This window comes from Anabrus simplex, chromosome 1 (assembly GCF_040414725.1).
Source record: "Anabrus simplex isolate iqAnaSimp1 chromosome 1, ASM4041472v1, whole genome shotgun sequence".
Lineage (NCBI taxonomy): Eukaryota > Metazoa > Arthropoda > Insecta > Orthoptera > Tettigoniidae > Anabrus > Anabrus simplex.
In genome coordinates this window covers 1,772,286,518-1,772,311,598 of record NC_090265.1, presented here as the reverse complement: position 1 = coordinate 1,772,311,598, position 25,081 = coordinate 1,772,286,518, and the positions used below count along the sequence as shown (strand labels likewise).

At 37.9% G+C, this 25,081-nt stretch overlaps 1 protein-coding gene across 3 annotated transcripts in view; it reads right to left on the bottom strand.

Moving 5' to 3' along the window:
- Nucleotides 1-25,081, bottom strand: part of eEF5 (eukaryotic translation elongation factor 5) — a 71,965-nt gene that overhangs the window by 12,709 nt on the left and 34,175 nt on the right. For all 3 annotated transcript variants that reach the window (XM_067138614.2, XM_067138615.2, XM_068225691.1), the window contains exons 3-4: nt 15,772-15,939; nt 6,728-6,862 (exon numbers count right to left, since the gene is read on the bottom strand). In XM_067138614.2, the coding sequence (XP_066994715.1) occupies nt 6,728-6,862; nt 15,772-15,939 (303 nt within the window). The remainder of the gene's footprint in view (nt 1-6,727; nt 6,863-15,771; nt 15,940-25,081) is intronic.

Below are 25,081 nucleotides of genomic sequence, written 5' to 3'. Positions count from 1 at the left end.
CGAATACTTGTTATGCTTGGAAGCATTGTAATGTTCCAGATACCTTGTGTAAAAGCTCCTCCTTGTTTGTCCAAAATATGTGAACTCACATTGGGCACATTTTAACCTATAAACACCAGATCCTGAGTAAATATTATTATTATTATTATTATGATTATTATTATTATTATTGACTATTATGGTTGAGGAATATGTTCTGATTATTATTTATTGTCCTAAAGGCTATGTTGACGCTGTGTTTTTTTTAAAAAGATATTAGTGATATGATGGATAGCCGGGCTATTATACGTAAATGTGGAGTAGCTGTTGATCTTTGATTTCTATGGGACTATGTTGGAAGATAGCCTAATTTTGATCTTATTAATTAACAGATTGATTACATTTACGTTAAAGCCATTGAACCCAGCTGACTGTCTTATGTAATTCAGCTCTGTTTCCAAACTTTTTGGCGAAAGAGGAATTTTTAGTGCCCTATATATTAGACTATGATAGGCAGCTAGTTTTTGGGTCTTAGGATGTACGGACAAATCTTTTAAGTTATGGGTGAATGCGTAGGTTTCCTAAAAATTTGAAATTCTAAAGTATTATTCAAGCGTGTAATTGTTAAATCTAAAAAATTTAAAGAATTATTGACCTCGTCATCTTTGGTGAATTTGACGTTGGGATCTATTTCGTTCAGTGAAACTAATATATCGTGACTGTCAGTAATGTCCTCGATGATCACGAAAGTATCAGAGTACCGTCACCCATAACTATCAAAGGTTCGTCCTTACATCCTAAGACCCAAAAAAACTAGCTGCCTAATCATAGTCTAATATATAAGGCACTAAAAATTCCTCTTTCGCCAAAAAGTATGGAAACAGAGCTGAATTACATAGGACAGTCAGCTCTGTTCAATGGCTTTAAGGTAAATGTAATCAATCTGTTAATTAATAAGATCAAAATTAGGCTATCTTCCAACCTAATCCTAGCGTAATCAAAGATCAACAGCTACTCCACATTTACGTATAATAGCCCGGCTATCCATCATATCACTAATATTTTAAAAAACACAGTGTCAACATAGCCTTCAGGAAAATAAATAATAATCAGAACATATTCCTCAACCACAATAGAGTCAATAATATTTACTCAGGATCTGGTGTTTATAGGTTAAAATGTGCCCAATGGGAGTGCACACATTTTGGACAAACAGGGAGGAGCTTTTACACAAGGTATCTGGAACATGCCATGAGCCAGGATATGACTGAAACAGGTCATAAGTTCACCTCAATAGAGAATGATTTGACGATCGTTAAAAGCCTAGGCAAAGGGAAATTATTGAACGAAACGGAGAACTTGCACATTTATTTGGAACAAACTTACAATAAAAATAATAATCTTAACGATGTCGTTCATAACAAAAATCAGTTATGAGACAACTTCGAGGTTAATCCAGGCCGTAAATCAGAATAAAGTTCCCAGGGGTTTAAAGCACAGAACGCATGCGCTCCAATAGCCACGCCTAATGCTAGACCCACCCAATCCAATTCGAGTAACACCTCTCAAGCAACAACACGGACGGACGATTTAAAACTTGCTCCCCCTTCCCCTCCACGCTCCACCCATCCGTTACAGCATCAATACTACACTAGGAGTAGCAAGCTTAGTCGTTCAGACACAACCGGAACAACCGGTCCCAGCTAACGTCGACAAGACACGTTCATGTGATAAACACTCACTCTGCAATTATATTGGGTTCCACATTCATCATTCTAATTTCCCGTTTTTTCTCTTATCCAGTTACAGACAACTCTTATTCCTCCCAAGCTTGAACAATGCACCAATGGAAAGTTAACCAACAAGAATGACGTTAATATTCCAAAAATTTTATCCGATCAATAGTTTCCAACATACATGCTTCAACCTTAATACATAACCATGCTTCTTTCTAAAGGAATATTCAAACTGATTCATACCCTAACATGAAAGACTAACCAAGGTTCCGGTTTTGTAACACTTCTTACGACTCAGGCGACCATAACAATTGAAGAAACCCCAACTCGCGCTGTGACAAATCTCTAGTCAATACAATTTGAGAAACCCCAATTCACACTAGGATCAATCAAATCTACATTGGATGTCTAGTCATTATAAAATGAATTAATTCATTGTTCGTAAATTCTGGCAAAGTTAATGTACATTGTAAACTATGTAAAAAGCATAAGACCATTGTATTTAGTATTAAGTTTACTTTTAAGTTCCGATGTTTATAGTTTTAATTCTTGACCTTAAGATTTATATTAAGCTGAGGATGCCCATAACTAGGGCAAATGTCCCTAACTGGTGTTTTTAATTCATGTAGATTTTAATCGCTAAAAAATACTGACTGCCTTAGGAGAAACCAGCATGGCAAGGTTATTCCATTTATTATGTAAGATGTATGAGACAGGAGAAGTCCCATCCGATTTTCGGCAGAATGTTGTTATACCTATTCCCAAGAAAGCCGGAGCTGACAGGTGTGAAAACCACCGCACCATTAGTTTAGTGTCTCAGGCCTGCAAAATTTTAACACGTATTATGTACAGGAGAATGGAAAAACAAGTTGAAGCTGAGTTGGGAGAAGATCAATTTGGCTTCAGAAGAAATGTAGGAACAAGTGAAGCAATCCTGACTTTACGTCTGATCTTAGAGGATCGAATCAAGAAGGACAAGCCCACGTGCATGGCATTCGTAGATCTAGAAAAGGAATTCGATAATGTTGATTGGACCAAGCTATTTATGATTCTGAAGTTGATAGGGATCAGATACCAAGAACGAAGAATTATCTACAATCTGTATAAAAATCAGTCTGCAGTGATAAGAATCGAGGGCTTTGAAAAAGCAGCAGCAATCCAGAAAGGAGTGAGGCAAGGGTGCAGTTTGTCCCCTCTCCTTTTCAATGTTTACATAGAAGAGGCAGTAAAGGAAATCAAAGAGAAATTTGGAAAGGGAATCACAGTCCAAGGAGAGGAAATCAAAACCTTGAGATTTGCCGATGATATTGTTATTTTATCTGAGACTGCATAAGATCTTGAGAAGTTGCTGAATGGTATGGATGAAGTCTTGGGTAACGAGTACAAGATGAAAATAAATAAGTCCAAAAGAGAAGTAATGGAGTGCAGTCGAACGAAGGCAGGTGATTTACGAAATATTAGATTAGGAAATGAAGTCTTAAAGGAAGTAGATTAATATTGTTACTTGGGTAGTAAAATAACTAACGATGGCAGAAGTAAGGAGGACATAAAATGCAGACTAGCACAAGCAAGGAAGAGCTTTCTTAAGAAATGTGCTCACTTCAAACATTGATATTGGAATTAGAAAGATGTTTTTGAAGACTTTCGTGTGGAGCGTGGCATTGTATGGAAGTGGGAAGTGAAACATGGACGATAACTAGCTCAGAAAGAAAGAGAATAGAAGCTTTTGAAATGTGGTGTTACAGAAGAATGCTGAAGGTGAGGTGGATAGATTGAATCACGAACGAAGAGATAGTGAATCGAATTGGTGAGAGGAGATCGATTTGGCTAAATTTGACTAGGAGATAGAATGATAGGACATCTTAAGACACCCAGGACCTGTTCAGTTGGTTTTTGAAGGAAGTGTAGGTGGTAAGAACGGTAGGGTTAGACCAAGGTATGAATATGACAAGCAGATTAGAGCAGATGTAGGATGCAATAGTTACGTAGAAATGAAAAGGTTAGCACAGGATAGTGTGGCATGGAGGGCTGCATCAGACCAGTCTATGGACTGATGACTCAAACAACAAAAAATATATTTGTATTGAAAAGATAGACACAATAATTTTAACCTTGAAAGTGTTTTACTTATTGCATCTTCAATACGGACCAAAATGAGATTAGTTACTTAAATCAGTATGTGTCGGTGTAATAAAAAACCAATAACAATAAAGTACCGGATTAAACTCTGCTTACGTCTTGCCTGGTAGGGCTATTTCCTCATGACCCATTCCGGTGGCATCAGAAGTGAATATGACACTCGTTCATCAACAAAATTTATCAAGTCTGGTCCTAATGTCTGCAACTACAGATCCTTGGACATCTATGAATGCAAATAGCAGCCACGGCACTTTCTATGCATGAAGATTTTGAAGTATTGGTTCTCGGAATGTAAATGTCATTGCAAATATTTTTCTAGGAATAGTTAAGAATGTGAGTGACGAGGTGATGAAACGGACAGTGGGAGAGAAGAAAGTGAGATGAAGATATAGTATAGCTATTTATAAGTATTTACTACGGTGCGGAATGTTCCTTTCAAAAGTTGACCTGCAACTTGTATTATGTTACTTTTATATCGTAATACTCCAACCTAATACTACAGTGTAACGGATACAAAGGAACATGATACCGTAAAGTAACCATTTGTCCCATCCTTACTGAGTGTGTGCCTGTGCATGTCCTTTGCCGGTCCCGCTGGGAGCGGGACACACTGTAAGTCATAAATTCAACATGTGGAGGGCATTTCAAACAAACTGAACAGAAAAAATTATAATGCACTCTTTGTCAACAATGAAAAAATGTTCCAGTGTTTAATGAACATTCTTTACAAGAGCAATTTGAGAGTATGTGAGTCTGCCCGCATGGTTACAGGTAACTTATTTACTCTTGCAAAGCCAAGTTCACGAGAACACCAAAAAAAAGGTACAAAAATTTTTGCAGTAATATGAAAGGCAATTTTAAACGGGACCTGGGTTATAAAAACTGCTGGTAGAAGAGTTTCAGCCCCCTTGAAAGGGGATGCTGGAATTAATACAAAACAATTTTTTTAAAGACCAAAGGTGCTTCAGTTCCAAACGTGCCTCGAACTAATAATTTTACAGCCAAAATTCTATTTTCATAAACGGAGAGGTATTATTGTCGTAAATCCATCAACCATGGGAAGGCAAACAAAACCTTCAAATACAACCAGATCATATCATGATTGAACTGGTTGAGCCATTAGTGACATGCACGTAAATAAGAATTACTCTGCGGTAGAAAAGTCAAAAGGATACAAATGGAGAAATAGATGGTCCGGACATATTAGACATTGAAAGAGAGCAACAAACATCAACAGGAACAATGTAAACGTGTTAGAACGAGTATACGACAAAGGAAAGTGAACTGGATTATGGGAAAGTAGAAAGGAACTTAAAGTACCAATCTAGTTAGTTCTGGAAATGGAAAAATAAAACAGTAAATTTAATGTAAGTTACTATTAAATAGTAATAAGGGTCTTGAGATCATAGCAGGTAGTTAATCCTAAAAAAGACTAACTAGGTCAAGATCTTAACAGTCTGATACAAAAGACCAGTGGGTTGTGACGTGACAAACCTGCAGAGCCTACTATAATGAAGTATTGGTTGAGAATGAAGTTGCGAGAAGGGGGCGAGATTTTACAGATAGCATATCAACACCAAATGAAACATCAGAACCAAGGATACTGGGTGGATGGGGTACGGAATATTTTAGAAACGATTGGAATGGGATGTTACTGGGAAAAAGAATGTATAGAGAAGTGGAAAATATGTAAAAAAATAGTTCTAAGAATTAAGTATATTGAAAAACAAGACATTGATACACAATGTAGAAATAAGAGGTCATTAGAAGAATTTTGTAATATATATGGGAAGAATGAGAATAAATGTAGAGTTTATAACAAAGAGAATGAGGGGTATAATATGGTGGTTAATGGGGATACATAAAAATAAAGCATATAGAAGGAACAGGGATGAAAATGTTTAATATGCTCTGAAGAGATGGGATGGGCACACCTTATAAAAGATTGCCCTATGACAAAGGAAATACGAGAAAAATTCATAGACGATGAGGATGTAAAGAAAATTGAGAACGAAAATCAGTTGTATACAATTGTAAAGTTATTGAACAGAGAATGGATGCACCCAGATAGAATTGCGAAATTATTTAACATTATTAGGGGAAGGTGGAGCAGGAAATTGAAGGAAGGAAAGGATGTGATACATGTCAGCCAGGAACCGAATTGTGCCTAAGGTAAACTAGACAATATAACTCCGTTGAAGTCTAGAGCCATTAGGTACATAGGCTTAAGGGTTAGCATGGAACTACCTCGTTACATTAGTTCTACTAGTTTTATGTATTGTCTAATAATAATTTCCGTTTTCTCTCTTTTCTTAACAGCCAGCAAAGGCAATATCTTTGAAAATCTGAAAAGATATCACTATAAATAGATGTTTTGGTTTTTTCTGCCATAATACTATATATGAATGGAACTCCAACATTCAGTTTATAGTATTCTTTCTCTGTTCAATTTCTATGCACCTGCTTTATATGAACATTCATCGCATGTAACAATTATTAACACTATTCACAATAGTTATTTAAGTTTACTCCTAATTTTGTATACGGCATGTATCACAAATTATGAAATTATGAGACGATTACAATAAACAATACCCTCTCCCTAATCTATGATTTTCGAGACTAAGGGAGACGGGTATCTTGAATCTTGAATCTGCAGAGCCTACTAATCCAAACAAGACAAAAGACACAAAAGCATGAAACCCAAAAAATCTCAAATTTTATGCTTTAGCTCCAAAATGTTTTTGAAAAGGCAGTATTGGGGGGAAACCTGTGTAAGAGAAAAGATATGACAAGATATAAAGGCCAAGAAAAGTGGATATTCAGTACAAGAATCCTTAATAAAAATTGCCTTAATTATACAGAAAACTTACCAAAAGCTCCTTCCCTGCATCAAAATCAGCCCTTAGTTGTGCTCCCAATTCACCTTCTGGAATCTTTAAATCTTCACGGAGGTCACCATTGTCAGCCATGAGGCACAAATATCCATCGTCAGAAATGTCCGTCAACTGTTAACATAAAAATGTTAACTTTAAAATGCTTAACAGTACTATAAATAATATAATTTGGATGTTCTCATACTTCAACATACTTTCCAAAACAAACCAATGCATTTAATACTAGTACCATGACTAATATAAAAACCAAGTGTGAGCATGGTAGTTTGTGGCCCCGCCTCTGCAAGCGATTCTGTCCAACACGTGCTATACAGTAGTTCCGGCAAGCCAGGTATAGGAAAGTGCGGGAGACGTTACTGTGCAAGATATTTTGGTCAATAAGTTGAATTTTCTTTGCTTTCAGTTCCTAAACTCAGTTCATTGTGTGTTGTGTACTTCAAGCACGAATCTTACGTGGCTTGATTAAATTAATAGTTCAACGTTCTGTATCGTTTTGAGCCTGGCTGTAAGTCAGGCTATGGTTGAGTAGTTAATTATACAAGATTCTTTTCACCACCGAAAGATAAAAATAATTTTTTTTAATGTGCCAGAACTATTCCATGAAAGGATACCAAGTTAACATGTAGTAGTAGAATTTGTAAGTTCATTTCTCTGAAGATCTGATAGTAAAATCAGATAACTATACTGAATCGTGAAAAGTGGCTATTTTGTGAAATGGAAATTACGTCCAGGAGCACAGCCTCACATTTTCCCTATTTGTCGAAATAACTGTCAAGTGAAATTAAATCCTGTGAAACTCCCAACAGGAACAAGAACCTAGACACCACCAGGAAAAGGAGAAAGATTGAAGACTGGAGTGCAGCAGCGAATGTAGAATTAAAAGGGCAGTCTAATGATGATCAAAATTTGGGTTAATCCAGTATACTTTCTGATGCCGAAAATTCATTATCGCTCAAAAGGCGTCTAAAAATGCTAATTGATTTTTCAATCTATTTTACGTCGACACGATGGGATAGGAAAGGGCTAGGAGTGGGAAGGAAGTGGCTGTGATCTTGCCTAGTGTGAAAATGGGAAACCATGGAAAACCATCTTCAGGGCTGTCGACAGTGGGATTCGAACCCACTATCTCCCAGATGCGAGCCCACAGCTGCGCGCCCCTAACCGCACGGCCAATTCGCCCGGCAATTGAAATTGAATTCGAGCTAGATCCAGTCTCAACTCAGCAAAATAGAGAATTTGCTGGAGAAGCAGGTTAGAAATACACAGGAATTTAATTACACAAACACCTTAGCAAGAAGGAAAAGATGATCAACACCATGCTTAAGAAATGCCAGGTGAATTGTAATGGAATGAGATACAGCAATGAATTCATTTTAGAGAGAGTATTGTTGAGAATAATATCATCGAACGGATTCAGTCATTACCGGCGACATAACCTCTTGCCCCTGCCATCAGAAAATCACTTGAGAAAACTTGCAGAAGGGTTAAGTGTGGTTATGGAGATAATACGCATAGCATAAAAGCTACTTCAGATTTTCTTAAGGATGAAAAGAGTGATAATTCAAGTTTTGGTGGTGTTATTTTTATGAAGTTAAGCTAAGAGAAGAACTCCAGGCCGTTAGTTTCTCACGTAAAGTATATGACAGTTTGGCCCTGCTGTAGTGGCACTGATTTATGACCTTTCGGCAGACTCTCACAGAAATAAACAGGTGCAATTTTCTGACCATCTGAGCGCCAATGCTGTAGTGTTTGTAAAGAAACTCTCTCGGACTGCTGTTTCATATAATTTCATAGATTTAATACCACACAGGGTGTCCAAGGGAGCGAGCTCTCACCATTGCAATTCATTACTGTCGTGGATAGTATTCTTAAAAACCTGAAAAGAGAACGATAGAGAAACACACACATTGGTGATTTCTGACAATGGCTATCCCCAACATGTACACAGCTGCTACAGTTGTGGTACAGCATTTGGACCTTGCCTATGAAATATTCAGGCACTCCCATATGACTATCGTATGCCCTTTTTAAGGTCTAAAAAAACTACAATTAGGTCTTTCCCTCTCTCACACTGCTGTTTCATTAATATCCAGCCTAATTACCCATTAAAAATTCATTTTCCAAGCAGCTTTAGTTGCATACATATATAAACAGATGAACTCGTGTGTACTGAGAGCACAAAATTAGCCTTAAAACTGAGGCACATGGCTAGTACCTATCAACCCACTTATCACACCTTGGGAAGAAGGCCAAAGAGATCAAAATGATACTTATGAGATAATTGAAATGTAAGGTTTGGAGAGGTCTAGTAAATTCATTTTTTAATATCGAGCCAAAACTGATTAGGACTTTTTATCGGGACCGAAAAACGTCATGAAGAGGGAAACCTGTTACAAAATGAAAAAACAATTTTGCTGTTAAATTTAAGGTTAGGTTTGAACGTAAAAATAATACGATAAAAACAAAGAAACAAATGTTTACAATTATAATTAATGAAATAAAGATATAATACATTTCAAGAACACCAACATCGTAAAACTTCAAGGGAAAATGTTCTTAGAAACGCGAACTATACACGTCACTTACAATTATGTTTTAAAGTTGTCACTGGAAAGCCCAACACCTGGGCGATTTGCACACGTTTAATGTGTGGTTTAGTGTCCACTTTCTCAACATACTAATTTTATCATCTGTAAACTGTCTAGCTTTCTTCTCCATAATGTCCTGCAAACCACTATGCGTAAGTACAGTAGGCCTAATAAATTTATGTACGTTGTTACACAATTAATTCACGAACTTAAAAGTAAGCACCTTACATGTCAGCTGTACAGTAGGCCGGCCTAATTTACATACATTACACATGTACACAACAGGTCGAGTGGTGAAAAACTCACCGCACTTTCCAATGGATCATTTTCAACACTCTTTACAGTGTGTTAATAAATATGGACCATTGCAGTCTGTTTACATTTAAGAAAATACAAAAATAGTTCACACATGCTCTGTCCTTCACATTTCGTTAGAGAAGATAGGTACAATTTTGAAGATACGCTCTCAATAACGGGTCTAAATGATATCACGTTATCCCAAACACGAGACCACTGGTATTTCCGACATTAAAGATTATTAAGTTCTCAAGGTCTATTTCGAGTTCCATAATGACTGCTGTACATCACACAGTAAAAGAAAAAAGCACACGAATAACTTAAATTCAAAATGATACTGGTATGTCAAATGGGTGGGCAGGAGCAGGCCTACCTACTTTTGTTTCGTCTAAATCCATTTCTACCTTCTTACAGGTACACTATCAGGTTCTGTACTGATGTCGCGAGCATGGCCGATCCGTTGAGTACGACGACATGCATAAAAACTAATGTCCAATAATAAGTAACTGTGGGCCTGAGACAGCAACTCGCCACGGACTGCTCGCTCAAACATTTCCCCCGCGCGCTGTTACTCTCTGCCTCCGCATCATCTGAACAATCCATTGTTAGTTTAGGTCTAGGCAGACTGGCGACTCAGCGCAGAAGCGGGCTGAACACGTGCCGTCCGAAAGAGGCCTCATGAACGTAAAATTAAGTACCAACACGTCAGACACAAAGAGAACAAGACTGGCTTGGGATTGACACCCTCTGCAACTGTACGCCGACACGCTACCGCGCTCTGCAGCTGTGAAATTGAGTTGTCTACCAAATTCTTAACCAGGCCAGTTGTCTCTGGCCTGTCGTGCGCGCAATGTGGCTGGGAAAGATAATTTATATTGCTTATGGTGGGAGTTACGAACATACTAAAGAGCGACGTAAATGTGCTATCCAGGTTTCTCCAGCATGTATTTAATAGGACTCGTCCTGGGACTTCGGAACAATGGCGTAATAACCAGTGAAACGCACTAGAGAGGGACGCCTTAACTAGTTTCGACTGTATTATGTATTTGATACATTTTTATATACAGTAGAAGTCCGCTATAGCGAGTTCGGCATATAATGCGAACTCCGCTATAGCGATGATTGTCTTCTGTCCCTTCAAAATTCCTATATTAAAATGTGTATCGTCCTTCAGTTACAGCGAGAGCCCCATCACTGACATCCGTTATTACAAATGATTAAGTGCGTACAATTTTGTCCATTACTGATATTTAGGTACCCCAGTGATTATATTGCATGCGATTGATTACGTTGGGCATCGTTTCCTCGCTATGTGCACTAGCGAGTGCTCTCGTCGAAATTCGAAGGCGATGTTGGAATTAGTAATACCCGTCAACTGTTATTGTCGAAAGAAAATTCGAAATGAAAGAGGATAACACATTTTCGTAATAAATGCGTAAATAACGTGCCCGATTAAGATTGTGAACTCGTTAAAAATCAAGGCTGACTAAACGACCACTTAATTTTGAGGCTAAATACTGCAATTTAGCAAGAATGGGATACACCTTGAGATATGGCAGAGTGCTTAATTGATTTCAGAGGTTAGGTTATATTTTCTCGGGTCTGGTTAAATTACGGAAAGGCTATTATGAAACTTTATAGCGAGAAGGTTATAATTTCTCTACTGGCGCATGAAGTGTGTTTTCATCATACGTATAGTACGGTTAAGTTTGGATAGGTGACGCCGCTTGAATAAGAAAACGGCAACGTTTGCAACAACATGCGATCGATCATCTTCGGTACGGTATAGTTTTCTCATTTGGTGCATTTGCGAGCTCTCGTGGACATTCAAAGGCGATGTTGGAATAAGTAATACCCGTCGACTGCTGTTGTCTAAAGAAAATTCGAAATGAAAAAGGATAACACGTTTTCGTAATAAATGCGTAAATAACATGGCCGATAGCAGTTAACTCGTTAAAAATAATGACTGAAGTAAAAGGTATCTTGATTTGAATGTTATACACTAGAGTCCCGTTAATCCGAAAGTCCGGTTAATCCGAACTGAAATATTCAATTTTTAAAAAAAAGTTTTCCTATTGGAATGGAAGAACATATTATAGAATGAAGACTTACTTGCACTTTATTAGTCATATTTTACTAGAATAACTTAATGTAAACATAATTACACATCATAAACCATCAATCACTGCGCGTTCATCTTTACAAAGTCTACTAGTTTCATTTGCCGTAGTGATTGGGACCTACTCGAAGATGCAGTGTTAAACCAGAATCTCAAACATCACATCAATGGGCGTAGTAGCGGAGTGTTGCTCGACGTAGCGTACGGCAAGTTCTAGGCGGCCGCGGCATCTGCATATGAGACTAGTGTAACCTGTTACCGTATTTTAGCAGTTTTAGGAGACAAGTTTTAACCTAGTTTTAGTCGTTTTCTCCTCTACGGGTTCTTAACTACCCTACTGTAATTTTATACAGTATTTTATTAATGTAACTATTAAATAATAGGCATTTCACATTACAGCTTGTACTGTATTGTAGAAACTATTTTCCTCAGACGGTTGAGGCGCTGACCTTCTGACCCCAACTTGGCAGGTCCGATCCTGGCTCAGTCTTGTGGTATTTGAAGGTGCTCAAATACGTCAGCCTCGTGTAAGTAGATATACTGGCACGTAAAAGAACACCTGCAGGAGAAAATCCCGGCACCTAGGAGTCTCCAGAAACCGTACGAGTAGTAAGTGGGACGTAAAAGCAATAACATTATTATTCGAAAATATTTCCGGTTAATACGAAAATTTCGTAATCCGAACAGACTGCGGTCCCAATTAGTTTGGATTAACGAGACTCTACTGTATATGGAAATTAAGTAAGAATGTGATACACCTCAAGATATGGCAGAGTACATCACCGATTTCAGAGGATATTCCATATCTTCTCGCGTCTAGTTAAATTTCGGAAAGGCTATTTACATGTAAATTTTTCGCGAGTAGGTTATCATTTCTCTACATGCGTTGTAAATATGTTTTCGTGATACATATACGGTTACATTAGGTGACAGATGTTGAATCCCATGGGGAACTTATAATATTTGTCCTGAGTGAGTAAATTTATAATACCAATATAATGATCTGTTATTGGACATTATAAATTTTCCAGCTAACTCATACCTGGTTGCCTGCGTTTCGCCCGTGTGCTAACTTGGGCTCGTCAGTTGAGACTTGGCACACCTCCCAAGACGCAAGCCTAGTGCATACCATGGAGGCCACTGCATAGGCTTCTCGTACTGCATTGGCACTGCTGGTGGCTTCAGGTAGCCTATGCAGTAGCCTCCATGGTATGCACTAGCCTTGCGTCTTGGGAGGTGTGCTAAGTCCCAACTGACGAGCCCAAATTGGCACACGAGGGCAAAACGCAGGCATCCAAGAATGAGTTAGCTGGAAAATTTATAAAGTCCAATAATGGACCATTATATTGGTATTATAAATTTACTCATTCAGTACAAATATTTTAAGTTCCCCATGGGATTCAACATCTTTATCATCTGATGGCCAGGCAGGCATCAATTTTTGGAAATGAGACATAGCTCTCATAGTGCATTGGCACTGCTGGTGGCTTCAGGTAGCCTATGCAGTGGCCTCCATGGTATGCACTAGCCTTGCGTCTTGGGAGGTGTGCTAAGTCCCAACTGACTAGTCCAACTTAGCACACGAGGGCAAAACGCAGGCAACCAAGAATGAGTTAGCTGGAAAATTTATGATGTCCAATAATGGACCATTATATTGATATTACATTAGGTGACGCTATTTGAAGAAGAAAAGTGTGTGCCGCAGAAACCTCTGGAGTGATACTGTATTTCTCTGAATCCAAAACTTTTTTCTCAGAATCTCATGCGAAAACTCGAGGGTTGTCTTGCATTTGCGGCCTAACAGTAGGTTAATGGATGCCACTGGCAACTACCGCGGTAACCACGCTGCTGCTTTTCACACACGCACAAAACTCATTGACAATAAACGACCGCCTCTTTACTATAGGCTACATTGCTAGCCGCGACAACCGGTTGTACAGTGCCTTTGTGTAACGTCGCTGGATCTCAGGAAACAGTGAACACAGTATGGTGCTCTATTAGCTTCTACAAAAACGTCTCTCAAATCAGCAGAATGGCATCAAAACAGGCGAGCCGTTTGATTCTTAGAAAGGCCATGGCTACTCAGTGGCAGAGTTATAACGCTTCTATTATACTTGACGCTTAGTAAACATAAGTTTTATAAAAAGCAGGAATATTTTCGTGATGGTTAGTCGTATTTTAAAGATACGTGGAAAAGGTATTCCCGGCAAATTTTCAACGGGTTCTTGTTGATGAAAATTTTTAAGTTAATGGTTATTAAACACTCAGAAATGAACAATTGTGGAGCCGCAAGAAAATACGGCATAGGCTTCACTAAAGCCAATATTTGGCGTTAGCGTGAAGACAGAGCTAAAAAATGCATAGGCCTACTGTACAGTGGTACGCAACAAGGACGCTTTAAAGAAGTCAAAGATGAAATTGTAAGGTATGTGCACGAAAAACACAAGGGCGGAATGGCCATACGTTGGCGCAATAAACTCGTTCGTTGACTTTCAACATCCGTGATTAGACCTACACATCGCTAGCCGCTGAATTTAGCCGGACCCGGCAAGCGAGACGTGCGTGTAGCAGTAGCCTGTTATATCTGACGCCGAGTAAATGTAACAGTTTTACAGACAGGAAGAATAATTTCCCGATGGATCGTGTTGTAGAGACGCATGGAGTAGGTACTGCCGGCAAATTTCCGACGGATTCTCTTTGGTATTATGATGCCAATTTTAAGTTAATGGTCCTTAAACCTGCGAAAATAAATTGTGCAGCCGCAAAAAAAACCACAAAAAACGGCATGACGAAAGTTAATGCACGGCGTCTAAAATAGTCTAAAATGCGTAGGCTTACTGTACAACAAAGGCATTCACGTGATTTTACAAAGTACTTTTTGAGCCTGATTTACATTTTTTGAAGGAAAAAGTGGGGATCGTCTTGGATTCGAAGAAATACGGTACTATATTTTTTTCAGAATGAAATTAAACACACACTTTCATATAGTATCGGATTTTGAAAAATAAACAAGCCGTAGTGTGGATATCGTCTGCAGAAACTCAAGTTTTGAACAAACCAATTGCCGTTTCATACTGACTTGAATGTATATGGCGGGGGGGGGTTTCCAACTTTTATACTTTTATAACGTCAATCCGTTATAGCAAGTAAATTCTTCGCTGTTATGAATTCTCGCTATAACGGACTTCTACTATACATCGCAATTTTCTCAGAGGTATTATTTTTGCATTTGGGGCCCTCTTGTTCCCAAGGTGCGTTACATACCTGACTTCAACCTATTTGGCACTTCAAGATAAGCCTCCCCAGTGGCTATGATCATTAAGGTGTCAAAATTGTATATGGTCTGACACAGGTTAGAAGGTTGTCCCATTTGTGGAAAAAATCAGAATGTTTGCTGGCAGAGTACAATTCAAAATCACTAGATTGTGTGCCAAAAGTCCAGATTAAATTCCAAACCGCTCTGTTGTGTTCATATGAAGCGAGGGCATATAACTTGGTGATTTGAAGTGATGCAGATGTTAAGACTAGAGCAGACCCGTTGAGATGTTACTTTACAGGAGAAGGCCTTGTCATAAGTTATGAATTTCATTATGGTCCGTATTGAGAACTGATCACTATTAAAGGGTAGAGAAAGGTCCACCTATTCAATACCAATATGTACCGACACTAGATTTCACCATCTCCCTAGCGCATTATCATCCCTTCACACGCAGATGTTCAGGTTGCCCATGACCGTCAAATAGACCAGCACTGGGTGAGCTGAACATGTCCTCTGACAATCGCAGCACTAAAAGTCATACGATAAACAGCAAGATTCAAAACTGCTATAGACCAAGAGTAATTTCCATCAGCAGAGCCTACCCGAATTCAAAACCACAAAGTAACCACCCCCCTTCCCACTGCATTCCAAAAAATGAGCATTAGAAATATGTTACAAATTGTCTCACCTTACAAAACATGAGAAAAAATAACTTGCAAAACAGGTCAACATGAAAAAGAACTTGTAAAATACTCACTTGGTAATCTTCACGCTTGACAAAAGGCACATCCATATTGTGAGTTGATGGGCATATATCTTCATACTTTTTGGCATTGAAGATGTCGATACCCACAAGATGTACCTTGGCATGCCCGTGTTTACCAGTCTTCGATGTAGACATTTCAACAATTTTACAGGGACGTGACTGAAAATTACATTATAACATTAAAAACATACAGTAATATATACCGTGTTCTAAACTTAACTGTAGGAAAGACAAGCAAGGTTGGCGAAGGTGTTCAGACATCACAACATATCCAAGATAATTTACACTTTTACTGGTACAGTAGAACATTGTTAACTCATTGGGCGTATGCCACGGAACCGTCGCGCGCTTCATCTTGGTGGATCGAATGCCGGACCACAGAACTGTTCCATCATCTCATTTTTACTAGTAATTCAACTTTTCCTCGTGAGATGACAGAGCGAGTTGCATTTGTGACCTGTGTTAACTCTCTCCCCAATGCTATATGCTCCTTGCTAATATATATTGATAGTGTGTTAGGTTATTAAAAAAGCACGGCAAGAATGGAACAGAGATAGCAAAGACAGAAGCAAGATTATCAGGAAATTAAAAGTGTAAAAAAGTGGTAAATGAGTAAAAGAAAAAATGTTGGGAGAGATTCACAGAAGAGTTGGAAAAAGATGTAGCTAAATGGTGGAAAAAGGATGTATGGACTGAAAAATGAGAAAACAAAATCTACACAAAAGTGATGGAAGAAAGTGGAAATGTAACAACAGACCCAGGAGATAAAGAATAGATGGAAAGACTATTTTAATAACTCCTGAATGTGAGAAATGATGCAGGAGAGAGTGTAGTGGTAAATTAAGATTATCCAGAAACAGAAGTGACACTGCAATGGCAGAGGTGGAAATGGCTGTTAAATGAAAACAGTAAAAGCAGCAGGGATGGATGAAATGTGTGGAAATGATAAAAGCAGTAGGACCCATTGGTCTATATTGGTTACTAAAGGTGGGCCAGCGTAAGGTTGCACATGACAGCTGTGCATAATGTTGGTCACACTGCAATTGAGCACGAAGCGATGTTGCCGCCGCCGTGTCTTCCAAGACACGCGAGTTTTTAAAAACATGGGAGAAATGCTTTTAATGTCATCGCGATGATACACAATAGAAATGAAATCAGCCGACAAAAATAGAACTTTCAACACACATTATCACTTCGTGGTTCACGACTGAGGTTTCCGTGACATCGCACTGCATTCGTTAACATAAAATTTCACAATTCTCACAAAGAAAACAAAACTTTCATAAACACGCGAATCACACCTGACCATCTGCTAGCGGCGATAGATAAAACTGCAACACTCCAACAGGTAGTCAAGCTAGTTATAGATGGCACCAGTATACTACCCATATTGCCAACAACAATCAACTGAAAATAGTTCGTATTTATTTTGTGGCTCGCTTAAACCTTATATTTTTTTTAAATTCTCATATATATGTAAGAAAATTAATGATTATAAGCACTATACGGAATTAAATGCTTAACTGTATCTGACATAAAAAGTAGTAAGTTGGTGATTCTGATTGACGGATGATATCATTCCATTCTTGTAGTGGTGCCAACGTGAATTACAACTATGAAGTGCAACCTTGTGCCGGCCCACCCATAGCTATACTAGCTGGCTCTGCTCGAGCACTTTGTTTACCTTTAGGAATTTTATTACCTGTGCGAAGTAAAAGTTTGTACATTACTTTATAACTTTGATATTTTAAGAACTATTTTGTATTTTAAGTTATTTTTATGCATTTAATGTCAAGTTTTAGTTATAATTATTTTGTTTCTTGTTCATTAAACTAATCTCTGCCAGTTTGAACATTTTCTTTATCACCACATCTCTCCGTGCCTACGCAGCTGAACTGGTACTTAAACGGCATCCAGTGTCACAATACATTTCAGCAACCACTGAAACTACGGATTCAAAAATATTTGAAGTTTACTATTTTACAAGTCGCACCCTCCCCTAGGGGTGTGTTACCCCTACAGTATCTATTCAAGATAGTAAATCATATCCGTCAGAGTTTGGTTGAGAGCATTTCTGGAACATACATAAATACATCCATAAACTATAACATCCTGGACATTCTTTTGCAACCCATCTTAACCACCACTTCGGCTGAGCCTAAACTAAGACTTAAACGGCATCAAGCCCTCAATCAACACTGATCTGCATTTGGGGCAGTTGCTCAGGTGGCAGATTCCCTCATTTTCCTATTGTTTTACTATTGTAAAATTATAAACATACCGCTGTCTATCATAATAGCAGGTCTGGTCAGGAATTTTTGGCACTCGCATGTTTCTTTTTGCCAGTATAATATCAAAATTAAGGTCAGGTCCATTATCTTTGTCATGCCCATTTCTCTCCTTCACACTCATCCAAGCCATGGGGAAGAACATCAATTTGAGGGTAAGTTTCCTTATCACGCAATGTTAACAAAAAACTCACTTGTCTTACCTCCGAAAGTTCAAACCCACTAATATATTTTTCTTTTCAGACCTTGTCTCTTGAATTTTATCAGACTGAAAGCTTCAGTACTCTCCAGTTGACGAATTAAGAAATAAGGTCCTATTCTCCCATTTCCAAGGCCAAAGCTCAACTTCTACCGCAATACACTGAAGCTATGTCAAACCTCTAGCAAAATTAAAGGATAAAGGTATGAAATCAAATTTTAACAAGTAAAAGATTTCTTCTAAAAGTGGTGGACAGTATTATAGGAACAGAAGGTACTAATTTTAGTGTTTTCTAAACATTTTACAATTAGATACAAAACTGTAATTAGATACTAGGGCTGAGGAAGTCTTAAATAAAAGACTAAACATGTACCAAAGAAAGCATAAACTATTTTGAGACTAAGTGTATTCTCAAAGTGTAAAGTGAAGTGTATTGATTGGCTGGATCATTAAACCAAATATTACAGTAGAACCTCGATAATTCGAAATCGGTTAATTCAAAATCCCACGTAATTCGAAGAAGCTCTCGTTCCCGGAGACATGAGATACAGTTTTGCGTGTTATTTATGAATGAAATCGGAATTCTTTTGTATTCAATCTTTTCAGGAACGCCGTAATACCACGCAACAGGCAGTGTGCGGGAAAGCAGAATGCACGAACACTGGCGATGCCGACAGTTGACGAAAAAGCGTGGCTCATAATAAATTCGTAGGCACCGAATACTATCATTGCCGATGAAAATGCATTGCTTTATTTTAATGCGAGCCCAAACGGTCTTATGGTTTTAACGGAGAAAGTGCCAGCCGGAGAATCTTACAAGGGTCGGGGATGGGGGTCATTGTAGTGCGTTGCAATTGCAATGCACATGGAACCGAGAAACTTTATTCCCTCGTCATAGAGAAGTTCGATAAGCTACAATGTTTTAAGGACGCCGGGCACTTTCCGTCCCAGTATAAAGCATCTAAAAATGCAAACAGTAGAGATATCCAAAAAATAATGCATTTGCACAGGGAAACCAGCATAATTTATCCTCATCTTTGAATTGTGTGATTTTTTTCTTTCGTTGCGTGAGGTTATGTTCGTCAGTGATTTATCCAAGTGCATTATTTGAACAATGTAAATGCACCTTGTTGGATACATTTCCGAAATAGTTTTTCCATGGGATTGGAAAGGTTTAAACTGTGAATCGAGGTGATTGCATGTATTAATGGGTCTTAGAATACTTCGTGACGCGGCAAGTGTTTACATTTCTGAAGTACGAGAGAAGTGCCATTGCGGGAAATCGTACAAGGATAGTCATAGGAAAGTTTGATGTTAAGGGCATCGGGTACTTTCTGTGTAAATACAAGGCATCTAAAATGCATACAGTACAGTACTCCAATGAATAAAGCACTTGCACATGGGAGCCAGCACAGATTTCTCCCCATTTTTGAATCGTGCTTTTTTTTTTTTCCCTTTCTTTTGTTGCGTGAGGTTATGTTTGCCAGTAAGATATCCAAGTGCATTATCTGAATACTGTAAATGCACCTTCTTGGATACATTTTGGAACTAGTTCTTTTTTCATGGCATTTGAAAGGTATAAACTGTGAATCAAGGTTAACTGCATGCAGTAACGGGCCTTAGAATATTTCGTAACGCGGCAAGGGTGGGTGCTTCTGAATTGCGAATTGGCGGTTAATTCGAAATCACATAATTCGAAGTCCGATTTTTGAGTCCCAACGACTTCGAATTAACAAGGTTTTACTGTAGTTCTTAATTAAGCTGTATAAATACGGACCTATGTAATGAAATTTGTACATTGCGAAAATAATGCAAGAAATATTTTTTACATTTGCTTTACGTCGCACCAACCCAGATAGGTCTTATGGCGACTATTGGATAGGGAAGGCCTAGGAGTTGGAAGGAAGCGGCCATGGCCTTAAGGTGCAGCCCCAGCATTTGCCTGGTGTGAAACTGGGAAACCACGGAAAATCACCTTCAGGGCTGCCAACAGTGGGATTAGAGCCCCACTATCTCCCGGATGCAAGTTTAAATTGTTGGTTATCTGAATAGTCTCAGCTGAGGGAATATTAGAATACATATTTCGTCATATCAAAGGAATGACTTGAGTAGTTAAACTGTAACCATCACAAAATTGTATGGAATACCTAATTTTGGTAAATTTCTTTTTCCAAAATCTTTGATAAAACAGCCTCTGTAAACAAGAATTTTTTTACAATTAATATTGGGTCTGATGGGAGTGCATCTTGTGCATCTTAGATAGATCCCGCAGACCTGATTAGAACCCAGTCAGTCTTCAAAGCAGGATACACGCTACACAACAGTATGTTCAGTCTTCAGCCCTAAGGCTGGTTGGATCCTCAAGAGCTCTGTAACTAGGTTAAAATTATCTCAAGGAGCAAGTCTGCATTTTAACTTGTCTTTTGTACATGGTATCTCTCTTATTCATCTATACTCCGTACGGCTCTACTTCTAAATTGACGTTTTAGCAGATTTTGGCTCTGTCTGGTGGTTATGCGCTGAAGCATAGACATCCAACCAATCCCAAACTGCCATTCATATCGATTTATATCGGAAGAGCACGATCTCGAAACCCAGTTGCCAACTCTAATATTTACATTCGCCACGTGGTTAACCTATCTTGCTCAGCGTGTGGTATTCGGTACGGTACGGTTCGCGTTCTTTTGCATTTTCCTTCAATATTTAGTGTGTTTCATATTGTTGGAGGGTTCCAGTGACTCAGAGATCAGTAGAGTGTTCCCTTTGTAGGCCATAACCTCCTTTCTGTGCCAGCTATTAGCCGTTAGTGATGTATTATTTCCTTATTCTCTTTTATTGTTAATATAGTACCAGATATTGTTAGAAAGTGTAGTTCTTGTGAATTAGTTTTCAGTCCATATTCATTCGTTTTTCTGAGTGTGTATTACAATTTAAAAGGGCTGTTTACCGCAGTCATATTGCATCAGCTGTTCTCGCAGGCGTAGCGCGCTGGCAACGGAGGGAAGGCAATGCTTATTTGTTTTGCGAAACTTCAATTTAGAAGTAAGGCCTGCGGAGTATAATGACATTCATTTTCATGTTTCTTTGTAGATGTTAATTCAGAAAACTCATTTACTCATTTGATTTGACATCTTTTTGCTTTGTGTTGGCACTAAAAATATTTTTAAGCTCCTTCCATGATTCATGCTATCAACATACCTCAAAAGTCCACAATGAGCATACATTTTACAGCAATAAAAATAAGCGGACCTTACTTTCACACATTCTACGTTCATTACCAACAGTGTATTTTAATAGACATCCAACAACATGGAGAATACCAGAATTAAAACACTTAACAGTTTTCAAGTTTGACAGTTTTTAAGAGGATCTTTCACAATTTTTTACCCTATGCCATTCCTAACACTCCAGAGTGCTGAAGTTTCAACTCGCCTGTGGTGCTGAATGCTCCAAAGAACTCATCATATGGTGTCATTAGAAGTGTATTGACAAATATCTTGTCTTGTGAAACCATGGTGCATTCCCATGACTCAATAAGCTCTCAGCACCTTGTTGGCATACCTTGGTGTGTGTATTTCACAAGCAGACCTAGTTTATCAACACTGTATTGCCGTTAGAGATTATGTAAGAGGTTTCATCACACTGTCTACTTACCGAGGAAGATGTCAAGGTTTGAAATAATGCAAAATTAGAGTACGTTAGAAACCAGGAGATAGTAAACTTTCTAGTTGAGGAGGTTCAGAATAATATTCTGATAAATGTAGTGATAATTATTCCGAGAATCATTATTATTAAATATTTATCACCATTGGGAAATATCCCAGTTTGTTAAACATGAATAAATAGTGTGAAAATGGACAGGGCTACAGAGAAATGTTACTAGAAATATACCTAAAATCGTACTAATGAACTGGAAATATGGCAAAAACAATGCTGGTTCAAATCATGAATTTTAGTTTCCAGAGGTTCGGAACAAGTTTTTAAATTATTTGTAGGTTAGGAATTTTATGAACTTTTAGTAAAACAGACTAATATTCATGCCAAATACTTACAAAGAAAAACTGGCACTGTTGATACTACCTGGCAAAACATTACACTGACATAAGGGCATATGTAGGTGTTTAATTTATGCAGGCTTGGTAGTTTTATCTGAAACTGACAATTACTCCCCATGATACTTTTGCCTGTGCCCGTTAAGGTGAGCAATGAAACTTGCATGGTTTAGGAAAGTTGGGCAATATTTAGATACAAAATTAGGATGAGTACAAATATATACGTACTGATCATTTAGAAACTAAATGCAAAAGGAATTATATTCATATTTTTATTCACTTGACTTCCATATTTTCTCTAAGGGTGACAATTATGCTGCTGCATCTATTGGGATTTCAATGCCCGTCAGAAAACACTAATTCAGAGCAGGCAGCCGCCCTTAAATGGTGAACGGCAAAGGGTTAATGCACATCACCGTAGAAACATGCACTATTTAATAGGTGAAACAAGATGCCATTTTCCAATGAAGGACAAAAAATTGAATTCTAGTAAGTCAATATGGAACAAAAACATGAAATTCATAAATTGGAAGAAATAATTTCAGTTCATATTTACGTGAGTAGCAGTCCATATTGAACATATCTATGCGTAAATCTCCAGTCTGTGAAATAAAAAAAGTTGGGCATAAATGAGTTAATCGTGTATGCATACTTGTACTGGTTTACCAAAGGATGTTTGTTCTGCACCTGACATGTCTTCAACTTACAACCTACTGTATACTTTCCTACATTACAGTAACAGATTCCTTCCCATACATCTCCCACCCTCAATGGAGGATCTGCATTCACAAGAGCTCCACCAGGCTGGAACAGCCACACAATATTAATTTTATCTTAGCCTGAGAAATATAAGAACAGCACCCAACGACATGATTTGAAGAGCCAGCATCTCTTAACACTTTATAGGACAGAATTATTTTTTTCTTTTCAGAAAGGTCATTTCTGTTTTAGTATGTACAAATGGGTCTAATTTGCAAGTAAAAATGCATTGAAAAGAGATAGTGTCAGGTTTCAAAAATAAATGAAGGAAATAGTTGGTCAGCATTGTGACCACCATTCATTTAGGATGACATTGAATTACTTGTGGACAGTGGTCATATCAACTACCTCTCCTAAGATACACATCTTCGAAATAAAAGTTTGTATTGTAGAAATTTGTATAACAATGACAAGTTCGAATTATGGTAAGCCTTGTAAAAATATATACATAGACCACATCACCCAACATACATAAAAATACAATGAACTCCAAGGAACTTAAATGACTATATAATATATATATTATAATGAAACATGGTTTTCAGGAATGCTCTTCATTTAAGATGGAATGCAGAAAACCTCTATAAACAATGCCACCTTGCAGTCTGAACACATTACCGTACTGCACTTGGGCTTGTTCTTTGTGCTGCAACAGGCACACCACCTGCCTGTGGTGACCATTGACATATGTACTCCTACATTTTGCATTTGTATTACATTTGGATCGTTTTGCTTCTGTGGCTGCTTCTTTTCTAACATTTTTTTTCCCTTCAATATGACAATTTTGGGAGAAGCTTCCTACCCATGTTTTCCTTTGGAACAAAAGCTTCCTATCAATTGATTGGCTAGTGCACTTCAAAACCGTAAATGTCATAGGCTTACGTTTGTAAAATTGAGATAATTTAGCAGTTTCATAATACAGAATGTATGAATTAACAATTGCAGCATCCAAAAAATAAAATAATTTTAGCCCCCAACTTTTAGATTTCCATGAAACACAGTATGTGGCCATCAGCTGATCAAATTTGTCTATCCCTCCCATGAACTTGTTATAGTCAGAAACTGCTATAGGACACTGAATTATTTCCTTTTCTCCCTGTTTGTTTTTCACTTTTCAAGCCTGTTATGTTCCTCCCTTGGTACAGAAATGCAAAGTGCAAAGAAATGAAGTGAAAAGTTTTCATAAATCTTGCAAAGAGATGATTCCCTTTTCATCTGCTAATTAACAAGTATATACACTAGTTTCTCGGCGTAGAATTTTGTTTAGTGATATACACATGCTACGACATGAGCTTTTGTTAGCATCAAGTGAGGACAGTGATGAAGAATCCAATAAGAGAACCTACAAAGACGAGATTAATTTTCATAAACTCACTTCAACGGACTTTCACGAGTGATTTCGTATTACCCCAACACACGCTGACTACAGTATAATGGCTTCTGGCATCTGTACATCTACAATTAAACTGATTATGTTTAGACATTTATTACAGATACTGTGCGAGTTAGCATAAATTCTCAGATGGCAATCTCTGGTTTCAAGTTGTCTTAAGTTTGTTAATTGAGCCTCTAAAATTTCCATTCAAACTGACTCTAAATTAAGAACATCTTCAATATTTCGTATGCTTATCACAGAGTTGTCCTCCTCCCTAACAAAAATCTTACCTTCCCATGTCCACACATACTTATAACCTTTCAGTCTTAAATCCTTAGCCCTCTTAAGAAGACCTTTGGCCCTGGGTGTAAGATCATTGATGTAAATCACATGATCTGAAGCACTGAAGCCCACTGCTACAGATGATATCTGCCGGACATTCTTCTTTGCTGCCATAAATTCCTGTTTTTTTTTCCATCTGTTTACAAATTTGACAATGATGGTCTGGGCAGTGTCTTGTTTGCCGAGGGAATTCTATGAGCAATGTCTACATCACACTTATTTAATTCAAATCCAATAGCTTTACCAATATTTGTCACAACACTATAAACGCCTTCGTTCAGAAGTT